The sequence below is a fragment of the Coffea arabica genome, chromosome 2e, assembly GCF_036785885.1.
Source record: "Coffea arabica cultivar ET-39 chromosome 2e, Coffea Arabica ET-39 HiFi, whole genome shotgun sequence".
NCBI classification, from domain to species: domain Eukaryota; kingdom Viridiplantae; phylum Streptophyta; class Magnoliopsida; order Gentianales; family Rubiaceae; genus Coffea; species Coffea arabica.
The window spans coordinates 58,553,791-58,578,783 of record NC_092313.1 but is presented as its reverse complement, the minus strand read 5'-3'; the positions used below and the strand labels follow the sequence as shown (position 1 = coordinate 58,578,783).

General features: G+C 32.4%; 1 protein-coding gene across 1 annotated transcript; it reads right to left on the bottom strand.

Moving 5' to 3' along the window:
- Positions 1–3,161: 3,161 nt before the first annotated feature.
- LOC113729209 (xyloglucan endotransglucosylase protein 7-like) lies at positions 3,162–5,128 on the bottom strand. The gene is made up of 3 exons (XM_027253531.2): positions 4,817–5,128; positions 4,211–4,404; positions 3,162–3,741 (listed from the first exon to the last, which is right to left on the bottom strand). Exons 1-3 carry the CDS (start codon positions 5,078–5,080, stop codon positions 3,348–3,350), a joined length of 852 nt encoding a protein of 283 aa, XP_027109332.2. The 5' UTR covers positions 5,081–5,128; the 3' UTR covers positions 3,162–3,347.
- Between the last annotated feature and the right edge of the window lie 19,865 nt (positions 5,129–24,993).

The following is a 24,993-nucleotide window of genomic DNA, read 5'->3' as shown; positions in this document are numbered from 1 at the left end:
AAAGAAATATAAAGAAAAAAGTAGTGAAAAGATGAATTTGTCAATTTCTTAGTTTGATTTTGACTTTTTACTATTGACTGTTAGTTTTAATGAAAAAACTAATGATGACACTTTAAGTCAAATCATGAGGAGTTATATATAGGTTTTTGGGTAAAATATACTATGCCCTCCTGTGGTTTGGGTTATATTCATAAAGCTTTCTCATTGTTTGAAAACGCCCAAAAAGCCCCCTTGTAGTTTGGACTAATTTGGGGAATGAGTGAAAATCATCCAATTTGACAGGATGTGAATTGCACACACTTGACAAGTGAGTGTGATAACAATATATCAAAGGTACTGTGGCAATTTTATATTTTCTTTTCTTTTCTTTTTCCTGGTCTTCTTTTTTGCCTTTTTTTCCTTCTTCGTCCTTTTTTCTTCTTTCTCCTCAACTATTTGGAGCAGAAAAGCAAACGCAAAACTGAAGCAAAGTCAACACCAACCTTTGTTAACCTTATTTTCTTATTTTCTTTTCTTTTTTCTTCTTTTCTTCTCTATTGATTTTCCCTTTCTCTTCCACCTACTAGTGTAGCAAATCAGCAGCAGAGATGGAGGTGTGCCACCGCTGCTTCTACCACCACCATTAGTCACTACAATTTATTGTTGAAAATTCACCAAAATATTATCTCAAACTCTATTTGTTGCGCATATCTCAATTTTGGTATCCGATTTGGCGAAAAGTGGGCCAAAAGTAGTAAAAGGATGTTAAAATAAAAATGGGTTTAACCCTCTTTGTTTTATGAAATCACCACCAAAATGTTATGAAATTGGTACTAGGACAATCCTTAGGAGCCATGTAATGATTATTTGTCACCAATTTCACATGAAGAGGCATGAAATTTCATGAATTTAGATGAAATCTGAGACCCAATGGTGCTGAAGATGACGATGAAGCTGGTGACCATGGCAACCATAGTGACGGCGACAATGGTGGTGAACAGAAGTGGCAAGGTGACATTGGCTAGAGTGAAGAAAAGGAGAAGAAAATGGAAGGGAAATGAAAGCAGAAAAAAGGGGAAAAAAGAACAAAAAGAAAGGCAATGGGGTCTGAAATCTTAACATCATCGCTGTTGGAGAAGACAAAAAAAGTTTAGAATTTGTTGAATGAACTCCTAAATTTTGATTTTTTCTTAAATGAAGCAAGAAAGTTTTTGAAATCTTAATTAAACCCTAAACTAACTTTTAGTATAGTTTGAAACCAGAGTTAATATAGGAATTATATATATATTTTTTGTCAAATTGGATAATTTCCGTTTGTTACCCAAATTAGTCCAAACTACGAGAGGCTCTTTGGAGGGTTTTTAAACAATGACGAGGCTTTATGACTATACCCCAAACCACAAGGGGACTTAGTGTATTTTACCTTAGGCTTTTAAACCATGGGGGATTGTCTAGTAAAGCACCAAACTACAAGGGGTAAAAGGTAATTTACCCATATTTTTAATAATTTATTTTTTAGATTAAATGTTCTTTTCAATCTAAGAAAAATATATTTTGTTATGGTATGGAGTTTGGAATATATTTATATATTAGTGAGAACTAACAGATGAACAAACTACAACAAAAAAAAAGATTTAATTAAAGAGTATCAAATTTTTATTTTAATTATACAAATAATAATAGCACAGCAAATGGCATAAGAGAAGGGAGAAAAAGGAAATGAAAGTAAATGAAGAGGAATAAGGAGAAAAGTTTAAATAGAAGGAAAAGAACAAGGTTAGAAGAAAAAGAGAACATGGATACTATAGATTAAAATTATTAAAAAAGTTTTTAAGTGGCTATGAAAAAGTTTGGTCTTTTTTTATGTATCAGCTATAGATGGTTGTATTTTAATAGCATCAATTTAGATTTGGAAGGGATCAAATATTGAAGTTAACATATTGAAGGGGCTTATCCTCTACGTGTAAAAAGATAACAGCCCATGTGTAAAAACTGATACTTAAAGAACGAAATTGCAACTAGTTCAAAACTATAAGGGGCCAGAGCCAAAATTCTGGTAAAAATTAGAAGCTGTAAATGGGGCTTGGATCCAATCAAATCTTAATTAGACCATCTCTTCAATTCTAACCCAATCATCCATACCACGCAAACTAGAAATCTTCCAAATTGGAGGGTCCTTCTAGATGAGCATTGCCACTAGATTCCAATTTCTTGAATTGACTTATTGATGTTCCCTCAATTGAGAAGCTGAAAATAACAAGGTCATGGCACACCTTCTACGTGTAAAAAGATAACAGCCCATGTGTAAAAACTGATACTTAAAGAACGAAATTGCAACTAGTTCAAAACTATAAGGGGCCAGAACCAAAATTCTGGTAAAAATTAGAAGCTGTAAATGGGGCTTGGATCCAATCAAATCTTAATTAGACCATCTCTTCAATTCTAACCCAATCATCCATACCACGCAAACTAGAAATCTTCCAAATTGGAGGGTCCTTCTAGATGAGCATTGCCACTAGATTCCAATTTCTTGAATTGACTTATTGATGTTCCCTCAATTGAGAAGCTGAAAATAACAAGGTCATGGCACACCTTCAACTTTACATCTTTCTTTGTTCTAGTTTAATTATATTTTGGGGTTTCTTGTTGCATCTATCCGTGCAGAACACGGAATCCTTTTGTTAGCTTGTAGCAGAACAACTTTTTTTTCCCCATAAACTATTTTTACAAGTAACAAAAACACCTGAACCGTATATTTTAATTGAACGTTGTTTCCTAGAACAAAACTCTTCCAGTTGTTGGAGAGCTTTGAAATGTTGCTATCATGCATACATGTCAAGTGAGTAGCTAAAACAAAATGGGAAAGATTTGAATCTTTTGAGAAGGACATGATAAATTAAGATTCTACGTCCCCTTTTCCACATATTAAAAAAGAAAAAGAAAAAGAAAAAGGAAAGAAACAAAGAATTTTTTCCAAATCCGAGGTGACTTTATTATATTCATTTCGAGAGTTTTTGCAGTAATAACACCATAACTAAGTTAATTGTTTCTTTATCAAAAAAAAAAGTTAATTGTTTCTTGATAATCCATACGGAAGTAAACAATGAAAGAAAATACATTATTTGATCGCATTCTGTCCATGATATTTCAAGATAGAAAATTATAATGTAATGCAATCCAAATGACTGAACTTGTTTGCCTTTTTCTTTTTCAAGCTATTTTTTGCAACCACATAAATTTTTTCTCTTTTTCGTTTTTTTCCTGGATGACAACATTTCAGGGACGTTTATTATCAATTTTACACAATATGGAATTCCAAGAACAAAGTTTACAAATAAAAAAAAAAACAAAAAAGAACAAAAATCAGACTAGAGTGAGCACTCGTGAGGAAATCCTTGAGGAAAGCGGTTTTTGTCTGTGCAATAGTTGTAAATCATGTAGTTCTTTTGCACCCAATTAATTCGTTCCAAACCAGAACTGTCCAAGGATTCAGTTAGCCAGGAATTTGCAGATGAATTACTATTGCTGCAAGAAGAAGTAGAGGAACCTGAAGACCATATGCAAGCTTGAGCATTATAATTTTGATAGGAAGCTATGAATGGGGCTTGGCTCCAATCAGTCTTCACCAAACCCCCTCTAGTAGCCCAATCTTCTGCATCCCACAAGCTAGAATACATCCACATTGGCTGGTCTTTTGGGTACGGGATGCCACTAGATTCCAAGTTCTTGAATTGCCTTATTGGAGTCCCATCGACAGAAAAGCTAAAAACAAGAAAACATACAATAAAGAATTGTTCAATGGACATTCATTAGAAAAACTCTTTAAAGAATTCGAAACAGTAACGGTAACCTTTTGGTTGTATCTTCAATTTAACCATGCATGACATTCTGAAACATTTTTGGTTTGATGGTACTAATCATTCCAAGTAGTTTGCGATTTTCCATAAATGCTAGGAAAATTTTCTATAAAAACAAAAAAAAAAGTTTTTGTCACACGTACCTTTTTCTCTGAAACCGTTTCTATTTGGATTGCGTTTTCTAGAATCATATTTGGAACAGGAATAACATAGAACTTTTTGAATAAAATGGTATTTAAAAAAATAAAACTAATTGAAAAATGTATTTGGAGAATAATTCAAGAAATCTTTTTGATGAAGCTTCATATCCATTTTTATATTTTTCCAAAACTCTTCTGAAAATGGATGTGAGAGAATGAGACAGGAGACTTTACATAATGCTTCGAGGGTTCCATAGGATGGTATAGGTGTGGAAGCCCTTGGTGGGGTCGAACCAAAGATAAAATTGCTGTTCTCTGCCTCCCTTTCCTTGTGTGTATACATTGGTGTGGAGAATATAAGGCTCTCCGCTTAAATTACCAAGAAACTCAAAGTCAATCTCATCATGATTGCTCCCTATTGAAGATAACTGTATTATTGACACAAAAATTTCTTTAGCTGATGATAAAATATGAGCAAAGAAGAGCACACAACATTTAAAGAGGGCTGGGATAATATATGATGACCATCCCTATCCTGACTTCACAAGTAAACTAGTCTGACATTAACTTTGACCATGCATGGCACGTGACATGTACTTGTTGTTGGTTTTTTTTTTTTTTTTTGTTGGAGTATTAGAGTATATTAATATTAGCACACAAAGGCTATTAATCTCATACTTTAAGAATATTAGTAGAAGCTAGTAATTGAAATTTCAAATGATTGAGTTACTTTGCTAAAAATTTTCTATATGAATAGGTTCTTTTTACTAATAACTTATCATATAAAACAAGAATATCTATGTATATGTGTATAGATATGAATTAAAAAGATTAACTTACATAGTATGTAGTGACAGTGCCAGCTGAATTTCCGGGCACAAGCTTCATCTGGATGTCAATCTTTCCGAATAGATATTGGTTCTTAGACCTAAATCCTGAGCCAGAAGTTTTATCAAGTGATAAAGTGAGAAGTTTCCCATTTTGAAGTATTTGTGCACGTCCATCACCAAACGTGATATCAAAATCTTGGTAAAAATTTCCAGCAAAAGCTACTACAAAGAAACTGAGGACTAGGGAAGCTTTAACAGAAAGAGCATAAGCCATGGATGATAACTTTGAGGTCACACGATACAATAGTAAAGTCAAAAGTTTTGTTTTGTGATTAAAACTGAGCTAAAGTAATGAATGGTCATAGACTATATATAGCTGGTGGAAGCGAAGTTTCAATGGTACGAATAACAATTGGTGTTGAGCGTTGGTGGGAAATCAAGCATTTCGTGAGTAAGTGGTTTGGTAAATTGCATTTTGGCCCTAATAGTATGTAATTTTACCAATCATGTCTACAAACATCAAAGTTCTAATAGCAGTCTTTAGAAAATTAAGATTGCACCATTATTATGCTTCAAAGTGTGAATCCATTTAATTGTTTCCTCAAACATCCACAATTATCCAATTGCTATCCTCATAATCTATAAGAGGCTGCCATTTTTACCCTGATAAGAGGACCAACATCCAAAAAATTATACCAGTTAAATGCAACTTCAACCTACTTTAGCCTCGAATGGAACAATATCGGTATTTAGAGCGCGAAATTAAAGAAAGTGTATTAGTGACATCGTAATTGAAACTTTTGCGTGTGTGGAGGGCTGAATTGAAATAAATTGCATGTGTTTTGTACGGTATTTGTGTTGACTTGGCTTAGGTATTCTAGTAGGGGCCAGACAGCTAATGCAATGACGCGATAGAAATTCAACTTTATATGGAACCGTGCCAATTTTCTAACATTGATGGGAGTTAGGAGGAAGTGATGGCTGGATATCCCTTGCATGTACAGCTGGTTGATGTTTACAATCCTTTAAAATAGAGTGGCTTAAAATTTCATGGCTTGAATTGTTTATCCACATAGGTCTGTTTGGATTGTGAATTATTAGAGATATTTTTACTGTAACATTTTTTGTGATGTGATGTATGTGAAATAAAAAGGTAATTAGAAAGGTAAAAAGGTGTATTAAAAATTGTAATGATGATGTAAGCAAATAAATTTGGGGAAATAAAACTCAATCCAAACAAACCATTAAAAGCAATTAGGTGAGAAGAATCGTACTTCGATGGTTTCTGCCAAAACTACGTGAAAATTTGGTCTCATTAATTTGGTTTCAAGATGTAAATACAACACCATATTTTAGAGTCCCCAAATTTGTTTTGAAGCCTATGGAGATAAACTATGCCAAGCGTTCCTGAGTTATTTAAGAAATTACAAGTACAAACATCAAAAGTAGTTGTGTATGAGGATTTGCACTATCCAGATTTTGGCTAAGAATTCTTTGAGAAAATTAGTCTAGCCATGGAACAAATAATCGCATGCGTGTAGCTCTTTTTTGGAAACCATTATGTCTAAAATTTTATATTTATTGTCATTTAAACACGTTTTTTAACCATTTTTTTATGTCACAAGTTTTACATGACAAAAAGTGCTATAATCAATGGTAAACTTGTTTTTGCACTTTGCCTAGAATTCTTTTGCACTAATATGTACAAGACTCAAGAGCAACATAAACTTTGGAAATTTAAGGAAGTATGTTTACAGACATTTTATTTTAGACTAAATAAATTTTTTGAATGATATACGGCAGAAATTCGTAGGCAAAAGAATTTACCTGCCAGGATGCATTATATACTCTCCAATTAGATGTGAGTAAATGGAGACTAAAATTTGGTCAAGAGTCTAGGAACAGCATTTCTTAATAGTTTTACTTGGTCTTATGAGAATTGGTCTTTTTAGGGAGGTCGTATAGGTCATGCATTGAGGCCAGTGGCGGAGCCACTTAGCCCTCAAGATCTCAAAATTTAAAGATCCCAAAATTTATATTTTTCCTTTACAAAAATGTAAAAAAATTTTAAAATTGGTCCTTAAGAAAATAAGGTATTGTTCCTCCAAAAAATATCCGTAAGTGTAAAAGTAATTTCTATAAGCAATTCCATGCACAAATTTTTCCCACCAATTTTCAAAGTGGCTAACCTTCCACCTTTTAACTATATCTGAATTCTCACTTTGGTTCATAAACTTTGAAATGAGAATTTACGCCCTAAACTATAAAAACTGTCACACTTTAACATCTAAAATATAAAATCTATTTCACTTTAATTCCTAAAATATAAAATTAAATATATTTAATTTTAAAATTTATCCCACTCTTGTCAATGATTTTACTTAAATATGACAGATTTAATATTTTAGGGACTAAAGTATCTTGTTTTGAGGTGTATGGTTCAAAGTGAGATTCGGATATAAATGAAGGGTGTAAAGTGGAACTAACCCATTTCCAAATCCGTGGTCCGATAGTTATCCAACGCCAAAATTATATTGCCCAATAAAAAAAAAAAAACCTAAAAACTAACTTTATAATGCAAGAAATCAATGCTGAACTAGGATTTTTTAGATGTGAATTCAGTTGGGTTGCTCTCAGAAGTCTAACTTCATTAAATCAAGCGTAGTGCCAACTAGAAATCATTGTTGGATATTGAACTAAATTTGACACCTTATAAATATCTTATGTTAAAAGCTATCATTCATCGTGAAATTAAACATTTTTCAACTCTGTTTTGAATTTTCAGTATGAAATTCAACTGGTCTAATAACTCCAGTGGGAGACAACCATCAATGACATTAATTGGCTTGAAACTTTCTCCAAGATTTTCCCACTGTAATGGTTGGTTCAATGAGTGCTGCACTTGTTTAAATTGTTTCTAGAAACTCTTCTATATAAATTTGCATTTTCTTGAACTAATCTAGTAACAATATTTGAATTGTGGATTTGATTTACTACTGTTTTCAGTGTGTACTTTTTCCAACCGTGTAGTTATTGTGAACTTGATTTATTTGTGGATGTATTTCAACCGTTCAATTAATTAGATCTTACACAAGCTCACATATTTAAAGATATATAAAAGCTTATATAATTAGATTCCTGCTTGCGGCATATAATTATATCTCTATACTTACTAAATTTATAACTCTATGCTTACTATATATTTTTGCTACATTTATCAAGTTAGAGAAGGAATTTGGTGTTAAATTTTTTTTGGCCACATTTTCAACTTGTAATTTTACCCCTACAATGAAGGTGAGATGACATCACCATATCCCAAAAAAAAATTTCCCACAATCATATTTACCAATAACAACCACGTTCTTAGGTTTTTTAGAGGTATAATTACCTATAATTTCAATCTTTTATTTATAAATTTTCGCATAGATAAGGTGTTTCATTCCTACTATTATGGAATATGCACGTAAAATAAGCTAAAACGAGTAAGGTAGGGGGTGATTACGCTTTCACTTATGTTGCACTATATTTATCGTGTCAAAGCAATGTCTCTTTCTCTTTCCCTTTCCCTTACGATATAATTATAAGTAATTAAATTAGTGTTTGGGATTTTAAATTTGTTATTTGGAAGGTTAGAAACAAACTTGAGCCATAAGGTTTATCTGATCCTACAGTTTATCACTCAATAATGTTTGACATATTTAAATAGTGATTGTCAAATCACATGATTAATTAGGAAGACCACTGCTTAGTTATCCAGTTTATGCTGCATCCATGAATGACACTTAAAAGAAACAAGTGCTTAGTTGGCAAGATAATCCAAATTTATAGAGATGATAATTAATAGACATCCTCTTCCTAGTACTTATCATGGAGGCCATATTAATTAATACATTTCTTTAATTTAAGAAAGAAACAGGTTCCAAGAATCAGTCTTTTGGAACTCAAATTTGCTTCCATGCTAGAAGATATGATATCAAGGAAGTAATCTAATTTCTAATAATGCACAACTTGGACAATGATGGGTGCATATGCATCAATAGTTACGTGATACTTTTTCATGTATTGGTCATTAGCAGCCACCAGTGGTATGACAAATCCACTTAAATTGAGGCCACACAAGAATTTTCTGTATGTAGTTTAGAAGAGATATATGTTGTACGTTGATGGTTTACCTAATTGACACTGAAACCACAAAAAAAAAAAAAGGATTAGACAAAGAAGGTGAATAGTTGATTTTAGGATCCAATGGACATCAATTGATGTAAGTAATGCAATTTGAAGTGTACATCTTCTGAGTACATATTGTTTAAAAAAAAAAATTATCTTCTGAGTACGTATTAATTATCCGCCACCATGTTTTGTGTTTTGGATTTGAATCTAACAATTCATTTGGTTTATAGGATGATATAGGATTGAAATACTCGTCTCACTGTGTTCAATTCTACATTACCACAATCAATTCTACACTGCCACATAAATTGTTGTACTCTTACCGGTGCTTGAAAAAAATGAAAAAATAAAAGAAAAGTCCTCAAGTTGCTAATTTTTTACTTTGACTAGGCAACGTTTTGGAGCATCCTTGCTGGCTTAAAAGACAAATGCTATTAACAAAACAAAAAAGTTTAGAACCTTGAACGCAACTTCTTAGACCCCATTTGGGGTTGCAGTACTTTTAGAAAAAAAAAATCACATTTAGGTATTAAAAGTACTTTTAAAGTATTTGATGAATATCATTCCATAAAATTAGTAGTAGAGTTTTTAGTGTTAAAAGCATTTTTAGCAAAACCTCAAATTTGATACTTTTATAGTAGCTTTTGTGATTTTGAAATAAAACATTAAATTTAATCATTTTATCCTATATTATGAACCAAATAAAGAGATAAATACTTTTAAAAATTTTTAAATTACACATTATTTAATATAATAAGTATTTATTAAATTATATTTTTAAACAATAATTTAAAAATATTTAAGTAGTTAATTAGTACTTTTATTAAAAGTTCTATTAGAGAAGTGCATCAATAAGCTACTGAATCCCAAACGGCCCTTGGTCTTTTTCAACCGCGTTATTGTTACGATCGATTTATCCGTCACATTCTGGGTACTAGAGAACGCGTTCACTCATTCGCACAAAGACAAATTTGGAAGAACATTGCGTACCAGTAATTGGGCGAAGCGCACGCTAATAACATTGGAAAACTCAAAAATCGTCAGTCTGACTCTTCATTTTTGTAGCATGCTATGGCAGGCACATGTATATGATTGGACAATATCTTTGTTGTTGGGCTTCTATAAAGTAAGTGTTCGATTTCGGAAGTCTACACATGATCTTGATTTTCTCTTTTCTGTTTTCTTTTTAATTTACATCGTTACATATTGACTTATTAAGGGATCATTGAGGTTACACAAAGATTTTTTAAAAAAAAAAATTTGGGAAAGAGAAATCAAATGCAAGATATTTATAGCGGTTCGACCACCTTCCTTGGTGGTTACCTCTACTCCCAAGTTTTTTTAAGTTTCGATGTTTCTCCAGTATTGCCCTCCTTCCAACAGGCGAGGAGACAAACCTACATATATTTGAAGGTTAACCTTTCTCCTTGATTTCACCAACTTTTAAGCCAAGGTTTTTAACTCTTCCGTAGAGTACTCTTAATATATTACAAGTGAGGATTACCTTCTCCAATGTTTTACTTTTCATTAATGAAAAACCTCACATAAACACTCAGATAACTTGAGGTATAACAAGAATTAACATTCTAGTAGTGTAGATGACACAAATAAAATTTCACTAACACTCTCAATGGTGTCAATTTTATAATAGAAGCTCAAAAATTAAAAATATTCAAGTTTAAATTTTTTATTTTGAAAATTAGATGAAAGAAATTCACTTGTAAACTCTTAGCAATGTTTCTTTATTTCTTGTGACTGAAAGTTGAAGTTTTGACCTTTTATAGATGATAAAAAATTACTCCCAATGGTAAAAAAAAAAAATGGCTGCTAAAAAAATTAGGCATTTAGCTATAGTGCCACTGCTACAGTACTGATTCAATTTTTTGATTTTTTCTTTTTTCCAATGATGTACTTTTGTTCCTTTGATTGTTTTCCATCATATAACTAATTTAAACCTTTAGCTACATCATCATTTGTTTTATTAATAATGAAAACTAGAAGATTAAGCATCATGAGGTCAATATTCCCCTTTTTTATGGTGACAAATAAAATGATGAAATGTGATAGAAGATAAACAACTAAACACGTAAAGCAATAAACTCCCCTTGAGAATATGCATAATGAATTCCTCTTTTCAGCATGACTAGAATATAAGAAAAAATTAAGTACATTTGCTAAAAAATGAGACTAATTAATTTATGTTGATAAAGATTAATATTATTTTAGCACAAAATTTCTATATCCTATCCGTTCTCCCAAAATAAGGTGAATAAGATCAAGTATGTCTCCCCTTAGAAAAAGCCTATATGTTTATATAAATTTTCTAAGTGTTGAATTTTTTAAAGAAATAATTTCCCATATTTTTAGTATAGACCAATACATCCAATAAGCCATATATCATCAATAATAAATTAACCGGTTGTAAGGATATGGTATTACATTCATAAAGTGTTTGATCTTTCTTTATTAATATGTCCATTCACTCTTTGCATCTTATGAGCATGCCATGCATATGCTTCTTGAGAATTTATTACCCAGGATTCGCTTGGATTCTCTTATCGTCTTCTTCGCCTATATCAATTATAAGATATAGCATTTGGTACCCATAGTTTTTTGGATCCTTGAATATTAATAGATTTCTTAATCACCTATATACCTTTAAAACCATTTTGTACATCCCTTTTAACATGACAGTTATAAGAAAAATGTCTATTTTGACAATAATAATTGCAATAACATGAGGAGTATTAGGGGAAGTGGCTTTAATAATGTAATTTCCATATCTATTATTATTCATTGGTACATATCCAATGCCACTTTTATCATTTGCCATTGTTTGATTATCCAACAACTTTTCTAGGTTATCTTTTCTTTTAGTGAATTTCTCAAGACATGCACTCAAGTCATCAATTATTGTTTTCATAGCAACTTGTTCATTTTATCATAAGCTTTTATCTTTTTATCTAACTTCTTGCTTAGCTTCTCAATTTTATTTACTTTGGAATCCAAAGTAATCTTGCTTTTCATAAAATCATTATTTTCAATTCTAATTTCTTGTTCTGTTCTAACAACTTTGTCAATTTCAATTTCAATTCTTCATTTTTAGCATGAGCTTTTTGCAATTCATCATAAACTTGTAAGACAAAGGTTTCATCGTTATAATCATAATCTATGTCATCGCATGAATCATAAAAGGAGTTTACCTTATTATCACCAATAATAGCCGTGAAAGCCATTTGTCTCAGATCATCCTTCTCTTTTATCTCACCATTAGAATTACAATCATTCCACATGAATTGAAGATTTCTAATACTTGATTATACCCATTTAACTCTTTCATCATCACTTTTCTTTTGAGTGGCTTTGAGGGTCACGCGTCTCTTTACTTTTGCCTCTTCTTCACTTGGTACCTTAAAATTGAGTTTCAACTCCTACGATGTTAGAAAACATATCAATTGTTCAATAAGCAATTTATTTAAATTCTTAAACTTTCTTCAATAGCCGTAACTTTACTTTCTTAATCATTGTTTGAAGTACCCAAGATCTTTTTATATTTTCATCCAAGGAATATTCTTTACCAAATCCTTCCAAATCTTTAGTAATATCATTGAATTTATAATACATTTTATTCTTATTTTCATGATATTTCATTTAAAAAATTCATATTTAGCAACAATCAATGATTCTTTTGTTCTTTGATATTTAGGTTACTCTCATGTATTTTATTCAATTTACTCCAAATTTCTATAGCCAATTTATAACCTTTTACCCTACTCGGTTCATTAGTATCTAAAGCATTATATATCACATTCACAGCTTTAGCATTCAAAGAAAGATATATTCTATCCTTTTCATTTAATTCTTGCCTAGTTTTTAATCTACTCAAACTTGTCATAGCATTAACTATTTTAGTTTCATAAGCACCATCAACAACAAAATACCAACGTTCAATATCAATAGATTGTAAGACAATTTCCATTCTTTTTTTTCCAACTATTAAAATTTGAGCCACTAAATATAGATAGTCTAATAATAGATTGGCCCTTCAAAAATAAAGCATTATTAGTTGTCATGATCTTTACTCCTAAACAAGTTGAATTCAATTTCTATGAGACTGAGGTTTGATATAACTTGTTGGCCCTAGAGCAACCTAATCTAAGTGGAGTAGAAGATGAACATTTGCAGATAATCTATAAGATTAAATAACAAGAAAAAATCAAATTAATCAAATTAGAACAATAATTAAGATAAAGAGAGTAGAGAAAGAGAAATCAAACGTAAGAAATTTATAATGTTTTTGGCACCCTCCTTGGTCCCTATGTCCACTCCCGAGTTTCTTTTAAGTTATAGTGTTTCTCCACTCTTGTCCTCCTTTCAACGGGTGAAATGACAAACCCATATATACTTGAGGATCAACCTTCCTCCTTGAATTCATCAACTCTTGGAACAAGGATTTTTACTCCTTCTTAGAGTAACCTCAATGTATTATTAGTGAGAATCACCTTTTCTAAGGTTTTACTTCATTTCTATCAGAAACCTCACATAAACACCCAAATAACTTGAGGTACAACAAGAACCAACACTCTAGTAGTGTGGATGATACAAATGAAAGCTTGTCAGCCCCTCAATGGTGTGAATTTTACAATACAAACTCAAGAATGAAATATATTCAAGTTTAAATTCTTGATTTTGAAGAATAGATGAAAGAAATTGACTTATAAACTCTTAGCAATGTTTCTTCATTTCTTATGGCTAAAAGCTGAAGTTTTTGACCTTTACCTGTTTCCAATGAAAAAATATATAGCTGTTAAGAAAACAGGCTGTTGGCTACAGTACCCATTACAGTACTAATTCAATTTTCTTCCTTTTTTCAACGATACACTTTTGATCCTTTGAATGTTTTCTATTATGTAACTAACTTAAACCACTAGCCATTTCATCATTTATTGTGTCAATCATCAAAACTAGAATATTAAGAACCATGAGTCTTTAGTTATATGGCATGTTATATTTAAATTCAAATTTTTAAATTTTCCAGAGCAAGTTTGAAAATAAAAACACTAACATCACAATCAATTCACTATCTTTAAAAAGTTGAAATCTCGAAAAGGGACGAAAAATAAGGTTATATATATATATATATATATATATATATAATATGAAAGCTCATTAGCAACCTCAATAGTGTGAATTTTACAATAGAAACTCAAGAATGAAATATACTCAAGTTTACTCGCGATTTTGAAGAATAGAAGAAAGAAATTGGCTTATAAACTCTTAGCAATGTTTCTTCATTTCTTGTGGCAAAATGTTAAAGTTTTGACCTTTTATAGATGAACTTATTTCCAATGATAAAAAAATAGCTATTAAGAAAGCGGGCCGTTCGCTACAGTAACCACCACTACAATATCCATTACAGTACTAACTCAATTTTTCTTATTTTTCTTCCTTTCTTTCAATGATGCACTTTTGTTCCTTTGAATGTTTTCCATCATATAACTAACTAAGCCACTAGCCGCTTCATCATTTATTTTATCAATCATCAAAACTAGAATATTTAGAATCATGAGTCTTTATTTATATGTCTTTCTATATTTAAATTCGAAATTTTAAATTTTCTACAGCAAGTTTGAAAATAAAAGCACTAACATCACAACTAATTCACTATTCCTAAAATGTTGGGATATTGAAAAGCGACGAAAAATATGGGTAGGAGTGAATATATATATATATATATATATGAGAAAATGACCAGTTTCATCCCTTACATTTCACAAAAAAATTCTTTTTTTCCCTCACTTTTTAAACAAAGAAAATTCATCATTGACATTTAAAAGGTGAAGCTATTACATCCTTGAAGTTAACTTTGAATCTTAATCCAATCACCCAACAACCTAATTACAAATTTTGAGGGTATAATTGATAGATCACTTGGTTAACTCAACTTGACATTTATGTGAAATCTAATGAATCCGAAAAGGAAAAATTAAAAGCTAACAATATAGAAAAGAAGGATTAATGTTTCCTACACTGTCATCGTATATACTGACAAATCTAGATACCTGCCATATTATTTCAAATTAAATTTAAACACCAAACTTTGTATGTATGGTATACATCTAACTCGCAAGCGTATATATTAACGATGCATGAAAATATTTACCCAAAAAAGAAACCCTACTATTTCAAGACAAAAGTGGCCTTTTTATGTTAAATTTTTATATTTTTTTCCTTTTCTGGCTCAATAAATATCAGGTGAATGTGATGGAGTTGACGAATGATCTATCAATTCCATCCCTGAATTTTATAATTGGTTATTGGATGGCTTGATTTTTATTAAAAGTTGAGTTTAGGGATGTCATAAATTCAATTTTAAAATGTCAAGGATGAATTTGTTTCATTTTAAAAGTGAGGGATAAAAGGAATATTTTGGTGAAATGTGAGAAATGAAATAGGAAAAGAATATATATTTGTGTGTGTGTGTATGTATGTGTATGTGTACATACATACATACATCTACCTGGATACATATATACATATACATGAATAGAAATACAACTGTACGTAATCAATGTTGAGAAAAAAAAAGCTATTTATAATTTTATTAGTTTTAAAATTATATTTTTTATTTGGTAACTAGATTTAAATTGATTTCATAGTTGATTTAGGAACTATAGTTTAGTTGTGTTTAGACATTAGTATTGAAGTAGGTTATCTAGTTTTATTTATCTATTTAAGGACTTAAAGTCCTACGTTTGTAGTCAAGAAAAATCAGATTCGTTGAATAAGTTTTTGTTTCCTCCTGTACCTTCCTATTAGTTTCGTTGTATGATTCATCACATCAGCTAGAGTCTCACGGCTATGAGAGTTTGCCTATTTATATATATATATATATATTGATAATTATTTATTTTGCATATTTTAAGTGTGTTTATTTGATTATTTTTGGAGTGATTTTAGGGTTTTTAAGAATGAAATTTGCTCTTTAAGCCTCTATTTTTACAAGCTTCATTTTATAGCCTGCATTTGAGCAGTTTAATGTGCAAAAGTTGTTGCATTTATAGGATTTGGAGATTAAGGATCATTTTGGATTAAGAAGAATTCATGCAATAGCATTAGATGTGATTCGAGAATGATTTGAATATGATAAAATGAACAAATGCAATTTTCTGAGCAAGAAACACTACCTCAATATGCTAGGGAACCCACATTTTATCTCCTCATTTTAGTTGGAACAAAAAAAATACAGGGGAGGCAATATGCACCCACAATATGTGACCTTAAGGGTGCGAATTAAGGGCACGTGTTCTGTAAACGTGTGTACAACTTGCACAGCCACTTGCTCTGATTTTTCACAACTTTTTACAACTCAATTCTAGCAAGAATTTTGGTTGCAACTGTAAAGAAAAGTATGGAGACTTGTAGAAAAATATTTTGGAAATCTCAAGAAATATTTTACTTCAACTTGAACAACTTATTTGGAGCTTGAATTGCTCTATAAATAGGGGGTTTGAAGACATATTTTCATAACTTTAAAAGGCTAGAGACACTACCAAAATGTAGTTTTTGCTAGTTTTTCTTAGTTCATTAATATAGTATAGTTACCGTAGATTATCCATCTTGTACTTGTAGTTAGACTTGGATGAAGAATTAAGGAGCAAAAATGGAGAGTTGGTGCTCCTGTGACAAGGGTGGCCTCTCTCATATCACTTTCTCTTTTGCATTTGATTTTATATTTAGTTATAATATAAGTTTGAATTTTATCATGTATTGCCATGGTTTATACCTAGAGTTATGGATGAACTTTCTATATCTTGTTAGTGATGTTTAATTGATTATTTGATGATATTATTTTGAGCAATTTATTTAGCACTCTTGCTTGTTTAATCATGATTAACTAGTCATTAATTGTGATAATTTTAAGGTGTAAAATTTATAATGAGAATTGGGAGTTGACACTAGTACAAAGAAGTGCTAAACCTAAGGAGTACACTCAAGAGAGTAGAGCTGCACCTTTGTGGTTTTAGTGGCTTGTTTCATATAATTTCATGGAGTAGGTACACCTTAGTGGCTTTAGTGGTTTGTAATTAATTTCATAACCACGAGAGTAGGTATGACTTAATTACAAGTATAGTTGATTCACTACAAGAGTAGGTTTCACATACATTAGGAAATTACGCCATAACTAGTTAAGATAATCACATTCAATTAACCGGTAATTTCACTCGCAAGAGTAGTGAGAAATTCCATAACCCAAGGAGTTTTCTATTGTTATTTTTATTGCTTTTATTTCATCTTTGTAGTGTAGATTTAATATCTTGCATTTGTGATGGTCTAAATAACAAAGGAGTTAAAAAACAATTGGTAATTGACAATCTTTCCTGTGGGATCGATACCTAATATCTCTATACTCGATAAACGATCTATATACTTGCAAAAAATGGGGTATTTAGATTTTATTAAAAGTTGGTGCATGGTAGAACGTCGTCAAGTTTTTGGCACCGTTGTTGGGGAAGATTTGATTCAATATCGGTGCTAAAAATGACTTTATTAGTTTAGACATTTTTTACTTGCTTTTCTTGTATTTGTCATGTCTAGTGTCTTATTTGTCATTTTTAGTGTTTTTTTGAGTCTTCAAATTTTGTTTTTAGTATCTTGTTTTGTTTGTGTCTTTTAAACTATTCTTCTTGACTAATTTTGCTTTTGAGATTGTCTGAAAGCAATTTTAGGTTATAAAGAGGACGGTAAACAAAAGTTGATAAAAACTTGAGAGAAAGAAGTTCGACAATGGACTACAATTGTCAAAACTGCAACTATGGAGGAAACTAAAGGATGGTCGAAAATATGTCTTTTGAAGATGGCCAAGATTAATTTTATAATATTAAAAGTTCAATTGGATACCGTTACAAATATGCTTGAATGATAGAGGAATGTTAGTACTTTCAATTCTAATCATGTGATTTGTGACTTGTGTGAAAGTTATCATACTACTCATACACGTAGATAAGTACAAAATATGGATTATTATTGTGACGCCCCGAAAGAAATTTCTACGGTTTATTTTATTTAATCGCCCGCATTTTCTATATTTTCTTTATTAGAAAAATTTCCCAGATAAAGTTTATGAGCAAAGATTGTTTTAAAATGATTTTTCTAGTATCGGTAAGTTTTTTAGAAATTAAGAGCGTATTTTGAACGTGGGACCCGCTTGTGCGGTAAATGCATTATATTTTTGACAACTTGTTGGAATTTTGTATTAAGTGATATTATTGTACAAGGTGTTAAGATATTTGTATTAGAGAGACAAAAAGATAAGTTTTGAACCAAAAGGTGACAAGTGTCACCATAAGATTAAGTCTTGGACTTTGACTACAATATTCACTACTTTACCAAATAAATCAAAAAAATGCCAAAAATCATCCTTATTTCTAAAGCTTCATAGCCGGCTCTCTCTCAAAGGAAAAGAAAGAAAAGCTATCAATTTCTTCCTTCTATTTCTTGCTCAATCTTCAAATCCAACCAATAAAACTCCAAATCATTCCATAAAATCTCTTTGCTAAGTGGTCTTGAGGTGTTTTGTGGAGTTGTTTGGAAAGATAAGGTGGCTAGTTGCTCTATCTCTTGTATTGCTAAGGTGAGTTGTGAAGGACCCCTCTCCTTCCTCTAATGATGTTCAATTCATGATTGGTGGTGGTATAAGATTCACTTTTATGGATTATTTCTTGATTTGTGGTTGAAGTGATGAAGTTTTATTATTTTTGGGGATTTTTCTGTTTTAATATAAGCATGATTGTGTGGCTATCTATGATGATTGGAAATGGTATATAATGATTCTAGAAGGTGGAAAAAGTGATTAATTGCAACCAATTTCTGTTTTGGAAGAAATTTCAGAAAATTAGGTTTTGTGAAGGAACATTCTGCCCGAATTTTTAGCTCCTAGTTAGAGGCCGAATTGGCCTTGGCTTAAAACATGAAAGTTGTAGGGAATGACATTTTAGAGGGCCTACAAAATTTCAGGTCAATCGGAGTAGTGTAGAATGAGAAAAGTCGAAATTACTATTGCTGTTCTGGTTTTACCCGAATGCAAGAATTGCGCCTGTAATTGGTTGTTTTGGCTGGAATTTCTTCCGAATTGGTTGTTGAGGTCTTCTGATGAAATGTAACCCTGTTTCTTAGATTTCAGCTGGTTTTGGAATTTCTGGATTTGGACTTGGAGAGCCTGAGTTATGATGTTTCCGCTAGAATGCGTTCTGTGAATCTGTTTTTGTGATTCTGGTATAGTATCTTGCATTTTTGACCTGGTTACACTCGAAACTGAGTTGAGTGACCTTCTGTAACATTGTATCCCTATCTCTTAGCTTCGAAACGGTGGGTCTTACACCTTCATCCGACAATCGTAGCACCTTTGGTACCATTACCGCAAAATGACGTCCAAAACTGTTTTTCTGGTTTTGAGCTTAACTTTCATTTCCGGACTTTTCCCTTGCTTGACTTGTACTAGTACTACTTGGAGCTTGCTGAATGGCTATTGGATGAACTTGTTATTGTGTGTGTACCTTTGGGGTTGGAATGAGGAAATAATGAAGCCATGATGGCTGGAAAAATTAGGAAATTCAGGGGAAGTGCTGTCCGAACTTTGAAAGAACTTGTTTGCATTGGGTTTGTGATCTAAGGCTCGGATTTGAGTAAGGCAATGTTATATGATGGATGATTTCTTAGCCATGGAGGTGAGTGACCTCAAACTATTTCTAAAGTTATTTATGAACCGTTTCCTGCATTATTTACTCGATTGCATATCATGCGTGCTTGCATGTGGATTCATGACATGATTTGGCTTCAATGAGTTCTGGAAAAGTCTTGTGCTGGACACCAACGTCTCCACCTTGTTTATGGTTCATGTTCATGTTTATCTGGAGCTCAAAAAGGGGCTCCCTCTCAATGTTAATGTTAAATGATCTATTTGAGCGTTGGGTGTTCAAGTGCTATGATTTCACTGGCTCACGAGAGCACTAAACGGACATTTGATTTCTGAATCATGACATCATCGAAATCATCGAAATGCAACATTGTGAAATATATTTGTTTAATGATTTTCCTGGTTACTCGCTGAGCTTCTAGCTCATCCCAAAATGATTTTTTTCACTCCACAGGGCTCAAGGCGAAGGAAGGCTTGTAGTACTTATTCACGTGGCTGGATGGCTTATATCTTGTACAGTTTGGATTTGGAATCATTTTATGTATAGTTGGGAATTGTTTCCGCTTCGCTTATGACATGTAATTTTTGGAGAATTTGATGTATATTGGAGATTTATATTGTAATATTTGAGGTTTATTCTTGTAATTCATTTGAGGATTGTAGTGAACGACTGAGTCCCGGCGAGAGCTGGGCAGGCGGCCCGCCGAACCCTCTGGTTCGCCCTTGGGAGAAGCGGGGCCGTCACAATTATGACAAATTTAAGCATTTCAATCCTTGTTTTAATCAATATTGCCCTAATTGGGGTAATTCTTATGTTTATAGTTTGGATAATCAATGTGAATATAATGATTATCTATGTTTTTATAATTACCAATCCAAAATTGTCCAACTTGAATCAAAGCCATCTTAGGAGTTAGCTATTAAGGTTAGCTAATGCATCTTTGTCTTGGGAATTAGCATTGAAAGGCTAGCTAATACGACTTTCGACCATTTTGATAAGGTTGAGAATAGATTAGATGAATTAGCTTTTCACATAGGTAGAATTCAAGACCAATTGTGTGATTTGTGTGAAGTTATTTCTTCTAATTATATGCAAATCAACTCTAATTCTTATGTTGTATGTGAAAGTGGATTGCATTTTGATCAAAATGATGAATCTAATTTGTGTTTCAATGAAAAAATGTCCATTTCACATGATTTTGTGTCTTTGGAACTAATGTTGAAGCTCAAGAGATGAGCATGAATGATTCACATTTAACCTCTCTCGAGGAGTGTTTTGAAGAAGTAAGTTTTAAGGATATCATCGCCCAAGAAGGATATATGGATGTTTCTTTGGACAATTATCAAGTAGTGTTACTACAAGGTAATATCTATACAACACTTGAGATATGTAAGCCTCTTCCATCTCTCGTATCATTTGATTATGTGGTTTTGGTTATTAAGCCAATTTTTGTGGATCCACCATGACCTAAAATGATGGATTATTCATTAACAAAGTCTCCTTGAAAAATGAGGTGAAATAGTCAAGCTAATGACTATAAAGAAACGCTTATTAGGAGGCAATCCAATATTTTGTGTTAATTTATTTCATTTGAGAGTGTTTTCATGTTTGTTATATGTTTCAAAGTATGTTTATTATATTTGTTTTGTAGGGTTCAAGAAAGAAGGTAAAAGTCACTTTTTGAGGTCAATGAGACTAAGGAAAATTAAAGAACTCGACCCCTCAATTTGACTGATTGTTGTTTTTGATATGTTATAGTGGGTTGGAATGTATGTTTAAATCACTTTTGATGTGTAAATTGGTTATTTCACCAATAGAACGATCTAGATCGCACTTTGGAAAATCGGGGTCATGAGCATATTTTTTGAAAAAATGCAGATTTCTGCATAAAAAGTGCAGAGAAATGAATATGCGGCCTTAAAATGCCACCTGAGCATGCATTTTAATCCCGCATATTAGTGCATCTTCATCTGTAGACACCAAATTTTAAAATAATTTTTATCCTAACTTTATTTTTATTTTTAGTAATAATTCTCTTAATTCCATGATTTCTAGTTCTTAGACTTTTAGAATTTGTATAGCACTTTAGTTTTTTAGATTATTATTATTTATCATTTTTATTTTGTATTCATTTTTACTCTTTTAGCTATTTGTTTTTTCTTTTTTATTATAAGACTTTTTAGCATAAATTTTTGCCAAAAAAGAGAAAATTAGGGAAAAATATGTTTTATTTCTTTTATTGAAAAAAAAAGAGAAAAAAGAAGAAAAAGAGGGAAAAGAGGAAAATCTTAGCTTTTCTTTTTTATCTTTTGGTTATTAATTTGTACATTTTATTTAAGTTTGTTTAAATTGTTATTTTATTTAATTAAGTGTTAAAAAAAAAAAAAAAAGAGGGGCCGCACATGCATGCGGCATGAAATCATTCTCACGGGAGCTTGTTTCTGGTTGGCTTGGCTCCCAATGGATCGGAGGGCTCTAGGATGCCCAGAAAACCTCCACTCTCATCCTCACCTTTGAGGTGAGGGTTTGAGAGTGGGGTGTTTGATATAAATAGAAAAGGAAACGCAGCTTTTGAGAGGCAGAGAGGAGTTTTTTGGAAGGACGGCTGGTTGAGCAAGAAAAGGAGAGAACGGCAAGGGAAAATTTCTGGAGGGAAGAGAGAGAGAGAAAAACGAGAGTACGGTGGTAGAGGGAAAAGCCAAGAGCAAGAGGGAGATTTGAAAAATTTCGGGAGAGAAAAGGGAGAATCTGAGCAAAGGAAGCTACGGGAAAACCAGAAAAATTCCAGATTTTGCGTTGCTTTCATCTGAGCCAGTAGCAAGTCCCTTTCGATTTCTGTGGAGAACGATCATCTTCAACGCTCACGGGATCCACATATTCAGCGTTAGGATCTTCAACTTTGCGTGAGTTGAACTGCAGAGTTGCAGCAGGAAAATTGCAGAAAGGGAAGGTGACGGAGCCATCCGCAACGTTTACTCCTTGGGAAGATCATCTGAGTTTTTCTTGGTCATTCCACATTCCATCCCGCGCTCCAGGTATTGTTTTCATCTTTTATAGCTAAAAGCTGTTTCCTCTAGTTATGACTTGCATTCCGTTGCTTGTCTTCTGGTTCTGTTTCTTTTTCTTTTTTTTGCTTCAGCGTTGATTGATGGCTTTTGCTTGGGTTTGATGTCTCTTGTTTGGGTAACGATGAATCTGATGTTGGGTTAATGAGTCAGCTCCTGTATGGTTGGGTCTTAGCCGAAAGGAAATGGCTGAAAGTTTCCAACTTTGATTGATATCTATTCAGATTTTTTTGGGCATGTACAGATCTGTGGTTGGGCTTGGTTTAATGTCGTTTTTGTGGGGGGCTGAGGTTCAGGTTTATCTTGTTAAAAAAAAGCTAGTGTCCTGAATTGTTGTTTGAGTTTGTGGCTGCCTTTTAACTTCTCATAATGGTTAAGTCTTGGATTTTTGGGGAAGGATGGTGCACAAAACCTGCTGCAAAAAGTTCAAAATCTTTAATTTGTTGCAGCAGTACATGCGGGTTTCCTTTCCTTTTCGGATTGTTGCAGCAAAATCTCATAATTTTCCCAGATTTAGGCACGTTCTTTTGTTGTCTAAGTCTTTGTAGTGCCGCAAAGCTTGCTGCCGAACCTTTTTGCATAAAGTTCTCCAGTATTTGTATGATTCCCTTCTATGTTTTTTGCTTGTTTGGATGTCAAAGTTATGTTTTGTGTTGTTTAGTGTAAAGTTTGGATGTTGGATTGAGAAAGTTTGGGATCAAGCCTTGTGTATTTGAATCTGAAATCTGAGTTTGGAAGCAAAAATGCAGCAGGCTTGCACTTTCCGTTGCAGAAGTTTTCTTCAAATCTGATTTGCATGACTTTGGTGTTTAAAAAGAAGGATTTCTTGATGGGAAATAAGATGAATGCTTAGTGATTGTGTTGCACTAGTTGTTTGAAGTATTGAAATGTTGATTGCTTGAACTAATTAAGTGAAAAGAAAGCGGCGGCTGAATCTGCATACAAGCCTTCATCAGATGCTTCAATATTTTCATTGCAAAAAACGTTTCATGGTACTTTGCATGGGTTTTGCATGAAGTAATTCAATAATTTCACTTTGACCCCTTGGCTTTTAACTCATGCTGCTACGACCCAATCAATTGAATAATCTCCTCAATATGGTCCTTGGTAGTTTTAATTTTACAAGTTCATTGCTTGTTTGTTTCAATTAATTACTATGCTTTGTTTCGATTGCACTTAAGTCATGACTTTAAGGGCTTTATGATCAAGTGAGCTTTGTTTTGCACATTTCTTTTAATTTTTCTTAATTAAAGTGGTACCTTGACCTTTTTATTGTTTTGAAGCCATTTTTCCTTCATTTGATTACCATTGCGAGGGAGGTACACTCTATCCTCTATTTTTGACTTTATTTGACCCTACGTGCGTATACGTGTCTTATGTGTGCAATTGCATGACCTTAAATGTTTATTTCATTTTCACCTTATTCATTTCTTTAGTTGCTTAGTTTTTGCTTTAATTTTATCATTTGGAAGGCACTCGAATGCCAAAATTGTAATAGTTAGGGATTTAATTATTTTATTCCTTCTTATCCCCCCTTTTAGATTGTAGTAGGTCTTCCCCTCTAAAAATGTAATAGTTAGAGCCTTAATTGCCTTATGTGTTTTGCATGCTTAGGTGCTATGTGTTTAATCGCTTTCTTAGGTTTTGGCATCTAGATATGCATGCTTATGTGTTATGTGAATTACGTGCTCACATGTCTACTTGCTTTAATAATGCACGTTACTTATATATGTGTATGATGGATGCAAATGCACGTAACCGTGGCTAGTCCAATGCTAGTCATGGTTGTCCACTCGAGCTCTTGCAAGTCCAATGCTTGCGAGAGAGCGTAGATGTGGGCTAGTCCAATGCTAGACCCTTAGGAGCCCCTCGCGCGTTAGATCATGATTGCATGATAAAATCACTCCATCTCATGCATATTTTCACTTTTTAGGGCCTTTTATCATTTTGTATGATATTCCCCTTATACGTATAACCCTTATCCCTAATTTCCCTATACATATATATACCCCTATGCATGATACATGACATTAGAATTGCATTTCATTCTAGAAATAGGATTAGGGTAGTGCATTTGCTCGATTAGATTAGGAACCCCCTTTGGATATGGGATATGGACGAGTTTGGCTTTGCTAGCCTTAGCACGCTCGTATTCCCTCTATTAAAGGGAAAATTGAGTCACGAACATTAGCCCGCCGTACCCGACATGATGCATTCCTTTAAGACATGTATATTTCTATAATTATTTTATTCTT

Coding starts and splice junctions, on each gene's coding strand:
- LOC113729209 (XM_027253531.2), bottom strand. CDS start 5,080: ATGGCTTATGCTCTTTCTGTTAAAGCTTCCCTAGTCCTCAGTTTCTTT. Junction 4,405..4,816: donor GCACTGTCACTACATACTAT/GTAAGTTAATCT, acceptor TCAATAATACAG/TTATCTTCAATAGGGAGCAA. Junction 3,742..4,210: donor TGGAACCCTCGAAGCATTAT/GTAAAGTCTCCT, acceptor TCTTGTTTTTAG/CTTTTCTGTCGATGGGACTC.